The 14,351-nt window shown below is 37.2% G+C and overlaps 1 protein-coding gene across 5 annotated transcripts in view; it reads right to left on the bottom strand.

Annotated features, from left to right (window-relative positions):
* The window catches only part of LTBP1 (latent transforming growth factor beta binding protein 1), a 430,385-nt gene that overhangs the window by 34,536 nt on the left and 381,498 nt on the right, over positions 1-14,351 (bottom strand). For all 5 annotated transcript variants that reach the window (XM_060117483.1, XM_060117484.1, XM_060117485.1 and 2 more), the window contains 3 exons: positions 2,931-3,107; positions 2,129-2,215; positions 77-205 (listed from right to left, as the gene is read on the bottom strand). In XM_060117483.1, coding sequence (XP_059973466.1) covers positions 77-205; positions 2,129-2,215; positions 2,931-3,107 — 393 coding nt within the window. The remainder of the gene's footprint in view (positions 1-76; positions 206-2,128; positions 2,216-2,930; positions 3,108-14,351) is intronic.

Genomic DNA, 14,351 nt, shown 5'->3' with positions numbered 1-14,351 from the left:
TGTTTTTATATGTAGCATTACTTATTTTTTCCATGTATTTGCATAGCACATCACACTATATCCTCTTAAAACTTACCAAAGCACTGCAATTTGACGGGATCATAGTATGTCCCCTGCTTACAGTAGCATTCATAACCAGGCTGAGTGTTCAAACAGAAGCCATTTTTGCAGATTTCTTGTCCAAAAAGTAGGCATTCATCTGCATCTATGGGGGAAAAATGGAGAAATATTTAGAAAGAGGAGTTATTTTGGGATTTTCAGTTAAATAGAAGAGTCTAACCAATATTGGGCAAGTTAGATATTATAATATTTTTATTACAAAGAGTCTTAAAAACACAGCAATATCAAATTCTTAAAGTTAGGACTAATTCACAGAGGTAGAAATATAATCAGGCTTCTCTGTTTAAGGAGCAATGCCCAAAACATTATCAGAGAAGGTATATTTGTAAATAGAGCTTCGGAGATGCTACCTCGTATTTGATGAAATAGTCTACAGGTTCCATAATGGCACCAATAATATTCTCTGTAGAAAATACCCTTTAAGACATGTGCCTTTCTATAAATGTATATTTTGGCCCATTAACTAGTTGAGATGAAGAAAACTCCCGCGAAGAGTTTGATGCAACTTGATGGAAGTCTTCTTTCTTGATAATGAGCTAATGAAAGCACAGATGCTAAGAATGCTGGCAGACCCATTCCTCCACAGAATTTACAGAGCTTATTGTCCACAAACCTCAGTTTACTCAGTGGTAAACTGGAGATAAGAGGAACATCGACCTGATAGGATTGAAAGGATTCAATGAGAAAATCCACGCAGAGGACTCGGTATACTCTCAAAAAGTGTGATCTATTGCTTTTGTGCAAGTATTATTAGCATCATTTCTAACATTTTAAAGCTAATGTCATCTAGTCCTCATTTAAAAAACTGGAGACTTCATAGATAAATTGCTCAAAGTTACACAGCTGGAAAATGGCAAAACCAAGTCGACAATATATGACTGTTTGAATCCGAATCTAATATTCTTTCAACCATTTACAGCACTGCTAAGATAGGGTGAAGAGGAATTTATTTTTATTTTAAAAAAGAGGATGACTTTATGGTGAAATCAGGGCTCCACTTCATAGCACAAAGTGAAATTTAACTACATCTCTGAAAGAACATAGTATATGATATTTGCAAATTTGAAAACCGTTAAACACATTTCGCCAACTAAGTCTTGTTATTTCACTGAATTAAATCATAGATGTACTTAAAAAAACACATATGGAATTTCTTATCCAGCTGCTGAATTATACCATATTGGTAAAACCCTGGTTTGCAAAAATGGATAGACAATAAAAATGTTTTTAGTCTGTTTTCCAGCCACTTAACAGTTTTCAATATTAAACTGTAAAGAAAAAAAAATCACTTTGTATATAAAAGGCCATAATATCTCTATCACTGAAATATTAAAAGTTAGGGGTTAATGAGGAAATACTCATATCTGTAGTTTAAATTTCACCAAAATTAAAAAGCTGCACATTTATTTTAGAATTACAGACTAATAGCATTAAATATATAAAACACACATCTCCTTTTGCTTTCTTCCTTTCCATTCCTTATTATTAGTCTGTGGCCATTAGTAAATGGTCCTAGCAAAGTAGGATGCTTTCTAAAAAGGCGAGTATCTTTGCTTTGTTGATGACCATTAAAGGCCAACATGATGATGGTCAAATTTATATTGGTCCTAACGTATGATTTCTAATATAATTCTACAATAAAAGAATGAATTTATTAAGTACAGAATTTTGTGTTAAGTACTTTTACATATGATATCTCATTTAATCCTCATGACAACCTTTGAAACATTATTCTTATCTCAGAAGTGGAAACTCAGAATCTTAAGTGAAGTCCCACTATCATACAGCCTTAAGTGTTCTAACACCCAAGCCACGGTTCTCCCTAGAGTCCATTGGAGCCTTCTTCCAATGGTAGAATTCAAGGCTTTGTAATTAGTTTCCATGGCTGAAAAGAATTCTTCTTCTGTCTAACCCAAGCCACGAGTTTATTTGAATGTCAAATATGCATACACACACACACAAAAAAATATGCATACACACTGCAAATTAGTTTCTGCTTGATTCTGACCTTTATAGTTCTCGCCATCAACATCGTAAGAGGATTCTCCAGTGGGGACAAAACCTTTCCCTTTAGGACACATTTCAGTGAATTCAGCTGATTTCAGGAGAGATAAGGGGGAAAAAAAAGTTAAAAAAAAAAAAAACCAATATCTTCCATGAGTATTTAAATTCAGTTTTGCTTGCCATCTAATTCAGACAAATAAATTCATCTAATTTTACTTGCCATCTAATTCAGACAAATAAATTCAGTACAATCTCAAAAATTACAGACTAGGTGCAAATAAACCTAATGACTTCATAAGTATAATTTACAAAAAACCTTGCTAGTTCACCCATATATTATTTACACATGTTTTAGCTATGGGTACTATGGTGTGTTATGACTTATTTCTCCATTACTGTGGTCTCTAGTATTTTCAAATTTCAATAAGAATCCAAAATCCTAGCTTAAATATGCAAGCTCCAGTTAGGAATAATGCTGCGTCATTGTTAGCAAAAATGTTTAGTTTTACCTTAAAAATGGAATAAAACTGAATAATCTTTCTGGCAAAATATTATATGGAATGTCACTATAACAGCATATTGTGTGAGAAACAGAAGTTTAAGAATTCATACTGAAGTGGGATAAGGGTATGGGTCCAGCCCTGAATGAAACCCACTCTAAGGTAATCTCACTTCAATTTGACTATGGCAGGTACCAGTAGATGTTACCATTTCAAGGCTTCAATAACCCAAATGAGAACATTCCAAGGCCCATGAACACCACACAACAAATACCAGTATGAACAGAGCACTTAGCTAATTCTTACCAGTCCCCAAGACTGGGCAGGGGAAAATCTCACAGTTATCTCCCCACCCAGCACCAGAGGTACAGCAGCATTCTTGTTTGGTGACATTGGGGGCCAGCACATTGTCACAAAGACTGGCGTCATTTAGATTATAGTAGCACTCTTTCTTTTCTTCTTTGGGTTGATCTACTTCTAAGTCTAAAAAGAGTAGAGAAAGTAAAAAAGAGTGTTGACAGGATACATCAGATCTACCTGTATCACAACGGAATTGAAAACACAGTGGTAAAAAAGCTTGACTGGACGTGCCAATGGCACTTCATTTACAGAAAGCTGCTTTCCATTTTGTGTTGGATTCTTCCACTTCAAGATAAAAATGCACATGAATCCTGAATTTTGGTGGATTTCTAACCCACCCCAAGAGTGTAAGTCTGTCAAAATCATTTCCTTTTACCTTAACCAATTACTTTATACTGGTAAATTTGGCTGTGAGTACAGTTTCTATATCTGCTTTCTTGCCACACACAGGGTCATTCTTTACTGAGCTAGAACACCTATGTAAATCAATGAAAATATTCCCCAACACTGGACCAGAGATATGGGGCCACACATAATATTTAACCCTTAGATGGTTATTGAGATAACCATGCCCCCCCAAATCTTCTGAACAGTACAAAGCAGAAGATGACAAATAGAAAAACACTGCAGTAACCTGAGTCTATTCAAAAAAAACCCTTTCATTACTAGAAATCTACTTACAGTGCTGCAAATATATGATTCTGAATGAAACAATAAGAGCCAGCTAATCCCAGGGGTAGAATTTCAAGGCTGGGTTCTAGTCCCAGCTCAAGTGTGTCCTAAAGAATATATTGATATATTCCAACAGTGTCTGTTTAACCCTCTGTGATAAAAGTCAAGGTGATATGATAGAATACAAATGATAAGAACAACTCCACCTACTTTCAGTTAATACTAAAAATGATTTAATTCCATCAGATTTGAAGTCTACAAACAAGTTTGTGCTTTTAAAAAATGATAAAAAAACTTCCCTACTAAATGCTATAGAGTTCAAATTACTGCCTATGATCCAGTTAGAATTTCTTATTTTAATTTTATGCTATGTCAGATAAACTGACTACTGCCATCACAATTACTTAGATTAATACTAATGAAATATTTTCATTAGAACTGCTATCTACAGATTCTTAACCCAAAGAAACTATAGGGACAAGGGGATAACACTTGCCAGTAAGGATAAGACTTTAATCTCAATACCTACCTTTTAAAAAAAAGTTGGCAGATCATTATACTATGAGGAAAGTTTAATGATTTATTTTGATAATAGTTTCCTATATATTTACTTTGGCAGGGTCAAACTGACTGCGGAAACCTGATTAATATGTCATATAACAAAGGTGTTCTTAAAATGTAAGTTCATAAAATTCTATCAGAAGAGCTACTGCCCTTTCTTTCCCCTTATGGCAGTAAAGGCAAGCAAACAAAGCTTCGACGTATATATTACTCCCAGAATGCGGAATATCAATGAGAATGTAAAGGATCCCTCTCACCCTTGATTCTGGCTAATTCTCGGATTATTCTACCTTTGACAATTCAGCTTGGACTCTAACTTAGTCTTAATAGCTGATGACAAATTCAAACCTAGAATAAGTGTCCAGGAAAAAACTGAAATGAGGATTCCTATGCAGTTTATGAAGTGGCTTTAAATCATTTCCTTGTGTGTGAAATTGGATAAAGCCTGCCACATCCCTTGTCTCAACTAGCTTTTCAAGTGTGCAGGGGACAGACATGTGCTTTTTGCCTGCTTTCATGGAATAGATCACCATCACTAGTTCATTCCCTTCAAGAGGGGCTCCAAGCTCTTACACAGGGTATTACTGAGGAAAATTAAGGGTAGGTATTTTAAATTAATATGAAATCAATCATGAACTCTGTAAAAAATTTTATAAACTTTCTCCCAGTATATGTGAATAGATTGACAGACTATTAATATGGACAATTCCACTCATTTTATTCAGTTTGCCTAAAACACAGTTATTAATGAATGCATTTAGGAATATAAATCAAGTCAGCAGCACAACTAGAGTTCTGCCAATCAGGTTTACAGTCTATGTTAAAAGAGTGCTCAATAATTGTTTTTCTCTTTGTACAAAGTTGTAGATATGTCACAGTTTTTATTACAATATGGAAACATTGTACAGTAACACTTCAGTGAAGGCTGCTGTATTCATAGGTAATGAGAGACCACAGGCTTCTGAGTCAAAAACTTCATATACATTTAAACACTATTTCTACCATGTTTTCTTATACTCACAGAAATAAAATAGTTTTTTCTTTTTTCTTTGGAAGGAAACTCAAAGGTGACTGCATAAGGGAAATAATAAATATCACTGTATTATTCAGGTTTTACATTGGTTATTACAAGTTTTACTCTTATTTTCTTTCCAAGCAGTTTGAAGCTTCAATGTTTACACAGCTGAAATTGAGGGTTAGTCAGGCCCTCATCCGTGTTTGGAAAGAGATGCAAATTCCTTTTAAAAAAACTGGTCCACAAAGGTCATTCTGTGAAAAGCTACAATTTCCTTATCTTCTTAACCTTTAAATAATTAATTGCCTAGAGCATTTTTCCACAGGGGGAACACTCTGATCAGTAAAGACATGTAACGTGATTTCTTTAAAAAATCTCTATGAGTTTGTCACTGTCGTTAGGGGAGGAATTTTTCTATCACAAAATAACTTTAAAAGATCAAATCAAAAGTTATAGAAGGTGCCAAGCTCAGAAAAGAATGAGTTCTATTTTTCAGAAAGATTTTATTAATAAGGTTAGCCATACTTCATATCTCATGCCATAGACTTCTAGGAAATATATTACTTCACCTCCAGTATTTTCAGATTTGATTTTTCAATATGTATTAAGAGGTTAGCTTAACATTTGTGTATAAAAAGCAATGTGTCTATTTTAATCCCAGGGTATGTATGGCTGGTGATAAGAAATGAGTTTTTGGACCTCTCACGTGTGTGCCTTTTTTGAAGAAATTTTCACAAATGCCTTTTCATGTGATACACAAAGTAACTCCATGAGCTAGACGGCGCAGGTTATAGAGCATCCTCACTTTTTGGAGGAGAACATTTAGGTTGGGTCCAATGTCCAGTGCCTAATGCTTTCCCTAAACCTCTTCTATGGGGCTCAGCTTCTTAGCATTTCAGCGAGCATGAGTTTGTTTTGCTTTGCCTTTGCCCAGGGGGCAGCAGATAATCCTGCTGATATAGAGTTCAGTGACAAAGCAGCACGCAGCGTGACCCTCTTCCCTTGCTCTGAATATTAAAGAGAGGGTTTGAGCAGTAGGTACCGCTGGTGAACTGCCCTTTCTAGAAGCTCTTCTCTCTTTGTCAGAAAGAAGAGGATGTGGGTGTTCACTGACAGGATTATTTCCTGCTTTAGTCTTTCCCTAAATACGTCTACTCTTAGGTTTGCTGTTGGAGTGGGGAGATCTGGAACATTTCTTTGGTTAGAGTGGACACAAACATTCTAAATGGCCCTTGCCTTTGCTTTCACTTTCCATTTGCAATAGTTTCTGAAGGCCTTCAGATGCCAATCCCCTCCACATCCTTCTGAGACAGGATGATGACAGTGACCCAAGAGTCACATCACAAATACGTGTGAGTAAACAATGCCCCCAAATGAAACACCTGCCCTAGTCCTGAAAAAGACATCAATTTATAGTCTGTGTCTGTAATAATGTTCAGCAAACGACTTTGAATAGGATTACTCAGTAAGCTTTATTCTCTTTATTTTGAAAATCACCACAGGCACTAATGTTTTATACCAACTCATACTTTAATGAGAAAAAGCATTCCAGTGTAATAATCCAAAGGGAGTAAAAGAGAACTTGGAAATTCATTTTTTCCCCTAGTTTTCTCATTCAAAGACTTGGAAGATGAGAAGTGTGTGTGTGTTTTAAGTGGAATTTAAAAGAAAGCCATTGGTGAGTTTCAGAAAATAAGCACTGACAATAGGCATGGACTGAACATGAAGGGATGCAAATAAAAAGGAAGATCATAGAAAGGTGGTAACTTCAGATAGTAAAGGACGTGGAAGGAGTCAAAATAAAGTTTAGAAAGTGAAGTACAAGAGCAAAAATACTTTCAAAGCAGATTCTTCCACACAGTGCCTATCCTTAAAGAGGTCAATCAGGTGGTAAGCCACACTGTAAAGGGTCAGGGAGCAAGGCAATCCTGGAAGGCTGCCTGGAGGAGCTGACATTTTGAGTCAAGTTCTTGAAAAATAAACTTTAAAAAATTGGCTAGAAAGTAAGGTGTGACAGAGGTGAGGAGGAGTAAAAAGTACAGCTATCCTTAGGTCTGTGTGGGTAGAGCAGGCAAGGGGAGAAGTGGTCTGTGGAAGGAGTCACAGAACTGATTTTGAGAACAAGAGAATGGGGCAGGGATGCATTAACATGTGAACAAGTGATAGGTGTGTTTGTGACTTAGGTGCTGAGGCAGAGGACAATGCCAGTCTCTATTGGAAGAGAGTCACCTCAGCCTTGCCACGTGGAATGGAGGGTATTTTTGGTTTTGCTTTTTCTGGTGAAGAAGTTAGAAGACACTGGGAGGAGGGAGCCTGGGATAGGAACAGGCTGGGGAGACGGTGAGAAGTGAAAGTCTCAATGATGGAAATATTATTAGAAACTGGAGAAGTCAGAAGAAAAGCGGGCAGATCTGGGTGAAAGAAGAGACTCCTGAAGGCAGAATAAAGCTCCCCAGAGAAAGAAAACTGGGAGATGCACACTGGGACGAGGTGCAACAGGCAGCACAGACGGAAAGGAGATGGCATCACAGCAGAATGACGGCGGTCACAACACCCGCACACGTGCATGGCGAGGCCCTGTGAGGACGACCTCAAGAATAAAGCCACATCTGCAGCGACATGTAAAATGTCTGGAAACGTTTAAACGGAACTGTACAAACCGTTCCTCTCCAGGCCTTATTGGTAGTGAATTCTAGGATACAAAATGCATTTCTAATGCAACAGCGTGGTGTCTCTTGTATTAAGAGGATAAAATGGTTTATGTACATGGTTTACTTAACTGATATGTCAGTTCATTCAAATATCAACACCTCTTTATTAAAAACTCATTTTAGATACTATACACAGCAAGCATAAAACTTCAGGAAAATAAAAGCACCATTTGGTAGTAAACTCTTCTCACTCTTGTTTTTGAAGGTGGGAAGAAACCTGACTTTTTTTTTTTTAAAGTAACAAATGAGCATATTTTCCTCAGCCTTAGCTACATTTATGGTATAGATCCATTACGAATACACAATAAGACCTCAGGAGTTTTATGGCATTTTACAATGTTTGCATTCTAAATACTGTGGTTTCACTGTCTTTAATTTTTTTCCTACCAAAGGTGTTTTTTTTTCCAATCAGAAATTATTAAAAAAAAATTCTTCCAAAGTGAATTTAGTTTACAGGTTACCTAAATACATTTAAAAAAAAAACCACCCCACTGTGCCAGATATAATGGTTGAGTGATATTATATGTGGTCTCATGCCTTTAAAAAAATATGTACATACACAAAACCTGTAGTGGACCTCTCCAGGAACAGAGAACAAGCACTCTGTTTAGGTTCAATTGTCAGAACCACAAGGATGATTTGCACAGTGTCCCCTGTGAGCAGGGACCTGCTCTTTTTTTATTTATTTTTTGCTCTACTTGTAATTTAACCAAAGCACACAGGGGTACTGTCCCCTCTACCTAGAAGTGTGACTAGGTCAATTAAATGTGGTCCACGATACCTTTGATAAAACGAATAATTCTTACTCTGTAGAACGAGCTGGGAACGAGATGATGGGATAGAGAAGGAACACATTCTCGAATGCGGAGAAGCCTATTACTCAACAGGCTACAGTGTCTGCTGTAGGTCAGGCACGATGCCTAGCAGTGAGCTGGGTGACAGACAATACAAAGAGGAATAAATGACTGAGCATAAAGGGTCCTGTTACCCTGCTGATGGATTTGGACTTCATGCTGGAGGCAGGAATAAGCAGCTGAAAGTTTTAAGGGTTTAAAACCAGATGTATGTTTCAAAAATGTGAATTGGCAGCAATGTGGAACAGGAACTGATGGGGGAGGCAGGGAGAGAAGTCAGAAGGCAAGTGCCACAGTCCAGGGAAGACAGGCTGAAGGCCTGGCCCAGGGCAGTGGTAGCAGAGGAGCAGAGAGATTTGAAGGATACTGTTGAGGTAGAGATAGCAGAATGTTATGATGGCTTGGATGGATGGAGAGAGAAAGTAAAGTATGACTTCAGGATCTATAGTATGGCTGTTTGGCAATTAATGAGTGTACACAGGGAGAGCAACAGATTGGAGAGGGTATGGTAATTAATTTGCTTTTGGATAATTTTAGGCAGAGATGCTTCCAAGACACCCTGGGAGGAAGGTTCAGAAACAGGCAGCTGGAAATAGGAGTGTGGCACTCAAGAGAGAGGTGGAGAGGCATAGATATTCAGTTGGTCATCCACACCAAGTAAGTAATACTCCAAGTAAACTGACTTGGAGAAGAAGATAAAATATCCCAGGAGAAGAATACAGAGTAAAAAGAGGGCTAACCCTGCAACTCTCTGGGATGTTATTATTTAAGGAATGGCGAAAGAAAGAGTCAAGAATGAGACAGAAAAAGACCAGGGCAAGAGGTGGGAGGATACAGGGAGGAGTAATGTCCTGAAATCAAGAAAAGGGAAAGGGGGAGGGAAGATGAGAAACTACTGTCACAGGAGGAAAGAGCTTCACCCAGATGAAGGGTCTGAGGGCTCGATCTCAGTGCGTTGAGGATCAACTGGGAGACGGTTCAGTGGAGGCAGGGAGGCCCCTTCAAAGAATCTGGAGGTCAGCATGATCACAGAGATTATCCCTGGACGGTAACACAGCAGGGGATTTTCTCTTTTGATCTATTTTTGTATTTGCCAATTTTCTAAGAATATGCATTGTTTCAATAACAAGAACAAAACAAAGAAATAAAGTGAAAAGGAAGCCAACTTTTAGAAGAATGTGCTGTCATGGGGTCCTCAGCCTTGAGAAGTAGAATTAAGGGGAAAGACCCTGGAGTCGGGTTCCTGGGCCCATTCTGCCAGTCATTAGCAATATGGCCCTACGTTTAACATTTAGAACTTCTCTCTGGGCCTCGGCTTCCTTACCTGGAAATGAAGTTGCTGGGCTGGAAAAACGGTGTTTTCTAGATGTAGAAGTCTAGGGCTTAGCTTGCGATGTGAGAATAAGCTCTCAAATATATTAGAGAAAACTGATATTTAAGGAAACCCTATTGTGAATTGTGTGAAGAACAATTATTTTATAATACAAATAATCTTTAATTTCTGATCTTGTTTATTTATAGATTTTAATTTCTGATCTTATTTATAGATCTTTAATTTCTGATCTTGTTTTTTTGCTTGTCTTAAAGTGAAGAACAATTATTACACAATGCAAATAATCAGCCTGATTTACATGTTTTATCATTTCTGATCTTGTTTACTTTGTTTTCTTAAAGCAAGGCACACCTGCATTAATTATAATATATATCTTTGTGTTCTTTTCATTATACCTTCTGTTGTAAAAATAAAATTCAGTTCCCACCACCACAGAGTCTCCTCTGTGCACCAATCAAGACAGAGAACAGCAGTTTGTGTGTAGGGCTTGAAGGCTGCAGTTGCCAACACTAAATATTTACTGCTACCCTTAGAGTGCCCAAGGACATAACGTTTTTATAGAGTAATTGTCACAGGCACTGAGGAAGTAAAAGCATCAGGCTATATTTCATGGCCACACCCTCTTACAGGTGATGAGTGGTCTGATATGGACATTTTGTAGTTATTTCTGTTTCAGGTGCTTTTACACAATGTATAGCAATGTAAATTAGTGGCCAAAGGCCCAGGCAATGAAAACATTAGACCAGACCTAAAAAATTAGGTGGGAGCCAAGAAGTATTTTAGAAATAAAAATCCTAGGACATTCAAGTTCAAAAGTACCCTCAAGGTCACCTGGGACAATGTCATGCTGGAAGTAGGAGCCCTTCTGCCAGCCAGTGAGTCTCTCACCTGTTCTTGGACACCTCTAAGGAAACACCCACGATTTCATGAGACCGTTATGTGCTGACTGTCTCTAGCTGTTGGAAAGTTCTTCTGCATACTGATCTGAAATCTGCCTTGCTGACAGCCAGTTCTGTCCTCAGTAAGATACCACTTCAGATGATGATGCTACTGCTCCGTGTTGGAATGTCTGTTGTCCTGGGGAAATTTTAAAGCCGAGGAAATATTACAGCCTAGAGAGCAAATGTATCTTTCTTTTCCTAATTACCTTCCAGGAGGGATGAGATCTAAGCTGTTAGTCTATCAGGTATATAATGAAATTAATTTGAATCCGATCTTGATAAAAACTTTAACTTAAATTTGGTACAAAATGTTTTGTTCTGTATAACAGCAGATTCTTTGACTGGAGTATGATACAAACTTTTAACTAGCCTCCACTTAACCACCTTGTTAGATGAACTAATGTTCTCCTGTCCTCTGAAAAACATCCTGGCTAATGCCCACAAGCAGGTGGAAGGCTCACAGCCAGCTGGCTGTTCTCAGGTGGGTCAGCATACTTCTGTACTGACGTGTTGAGCGGTATGCCGACAGAGACTCAGCTATGTTCATTCTCAAACACTCTGTGCCAATGTATTGATTATTGTAATTACATAATTAAATAGTATATAAACCAATAAAATATGAATGAGTAGAAGAGTTGTTTCTAGAACAAGTTAAACCTTTAGAAAGACTAAGGTTACAAAAAGTAAAAAAGAAAAAAAAAAGGTTATCAAACTAGGAATGGATAATACAACTGCAGAAGATTGAAAAAGAAAAAAGAAAACCTAAAGTGACTTTGCACTTATTTACTCAGCAAAGGCCTTTAAATTCTTACTCCCTTTAAAGTGGGCAGTGTAGATAATGCATAATAGATATGGTTTATGCAAGACAAGCCCATACAGAATGCAAATGGATTTCTACTCGAAGACAGACCTTGGCTCTTCTTCGGAGACTGGGGAATAAATGTACATTATGTGCTTTAAGTTAAAACTTAAATATTTAAAAGATGTATTATCTTTCTTTACGATTTCCAGTTTTAATCACCTTTTTCAAACAAATGAGCTATGATGAAGTCTGATGAAGTCTGATGAAGTCAGAGAGGGAAACTCCTGCTGCAGTTTATAGCTGATCTATCTCTCAGGAGAGAGAATTGCTAAAATGAAGATGTTATCATAGACAATCTTAAGACTCCATACGATCAGTTCGAATTTGCCAAGAACCCTACAAATTGAGGTATGGTAGAAGTCAGAATTGCCAGGAACTATACAAATTAATAAGCTTATCCAGTTACTAAGGCAGATTATACTGACATGGACCAATAAAACGACTGAGTATGTACAATATTTGGCAGAGGCCAGAGAACTATGGGGAAAATAAGCAAGAAGCTATTAAAGGATCAGATATAATGTTAAGTGGAAAGAGAAACTATGTATTCACTGGCAGACAAGCTTTATGAAGCTGAGTATTCAAAATGCTGTTCTTTGCAAAAGCAGGAGAGTACTTAGTGAACTCTGACTGGAAGAACTTTCCAGAAAGAGTCAACGAGAGACCAAGGAGACAAAGAGAGCAAAAAGGCAAAGCAGTTGTTAAGGACTTGGTTACAGAAGAACTTAAAAAATAGGAGATGAGGAACAAGGCTTACAAAAAGAGTCACTGTAAAGTTTTAAGAAGTAGTTTACAGTGAGCTAATCCAGTTCATCAAAAATGGTTCAGATTGTCTCATGATCCTATTAAAGCATTATTAATCTCTACAAAAGACATGAGCAAACTTTAGGATCCCAGACATGTACCTTAACTGAAGCTATGTGAACTGAACAAACCACTTCTTGACATTACTAAAACATTCCAGCAAAACTGTATTTATAGTTTAAAAAACCCACCATCTCAGAAGAGATCACAAAAGGAAGAGATATAGATAACCCTTATGTGTTTGAATTTTAATAATTCATTTTAATACTTCATATAGTACTTAGTTATTAACAAATGGCTTTTATGTATATAATTTAAAAAAAAGCATAAAACTCTGTGAGGTAAATATAACCTTTCTTTTATAGGCGAGAAAATTGAAACTCATAGATGTTGAATGCTTACATAACTGGAAAATAGAAGACCAGAACCCTGGTCATTCCAGTTTAAAGTATTACAAAAAGTTTGGAAAATAAAGGAAAAAACTAAAATTTCCATTAATTCTAATAATTATCTTTTTACATCTTCTTTCCTTCCCTCCCTCCACAGATTGTGATCACTGGAGTATCTTTTTTTTCACCTGACATTGTACAACATGCATCTATCATGACTACCTAACCTTCATATAGATGACAATGACTCTACAATATTATATGTGAATTCTTCCAGTCAAAATAATACTATGGGGAAGGCGCTACTCTATAGAACCAAAGCCAAATAAGAAAAAGGCCGTTACTTCACCAGTCCTGTTATTGACCAGCCAGGTTTTTGATTTTTGGTTTTTTTCCATTACAAGTAGAGCTAAAATGAAAAGTCTTTTCTTTATGGCTCATGAGTTGCAGGGGTGGTCACTGAAGGAAGAGCAATCCTTCCCTCCAGAAACACTCTCTTTCCCGTCATAGTGTTTTTGAATTACTGTCCGTACATTTAATTCTGCACCCATCACCTTTCTATATTTAATCATTGAGAAGAAAATGTGTGTGGATGAAAATAGTGTTATATTTTATTCCCTACTGCTTGCAAAGATAATTGTCTCACACAGAACAAGTGTACCCTATTGAGGAAGAGCGAAAGCTTTCTTAGAAGCATAGATAAAATCAACCGGGATTGAGCAAGATAGTAACACAGTCTATGTTTCATTTTATTTGGGTCTCAAAGGACCATTTAGTCTCCTGCTTCCCTCAAAATACAACCATGCTTTAGCCACATGGCGTAAACTGAAATGGTGATCTGGAAGTTGATGATTTATCTGGAAAAGTATCAGCTCTCCATTTCAATATGTGCCATGATGACACAGCCTCAATCAAATTTTCAACAAACACAATCATGGCCACTCTCGAGGCCAAATTCTGGGGGGAAAAAATAAAAAACACCTTAAGAATTCCAAGTGGAAGGAAGTCTTTGTAGATCCTGAGGGGCCTTTATGTTGCTTTCAATTTAGAGAAGTGTCAAAATACGTTTCTCCAAGGGCCAAGAAAGAAGAATTATGCAACTTAATGAGATGTTGCCATATTAAACCCTGGGCTGACGGTTCTGAGTTTTAGGCAATTCCCAGCCAATGTGCTCATCATTTTGGATCCTTCACCCTACCCATGGCGTCTCCGGGCTGGAAAGCAC

This window comes from Mesoplodon densirostris, chromosome 14 (assembly GCF_025265405.1).
Source record: "Mesoplodon densirostris isolate mMesDen1 chromosome 14, mMesDen1 primary haplotype, whole genome shotgun sequence".
NCBI lineage: Eukaryota > Metazoa > Chordata > Mammalia > Artiodactyla > Ziphiidae > Mesoplodon > Mesoplodon densirostris.
The sequence above is the reverse complement of the archived record's forward strand: the minus strand, read 5'-3'. Positions and strand labels throughout refer to the sequence as shown.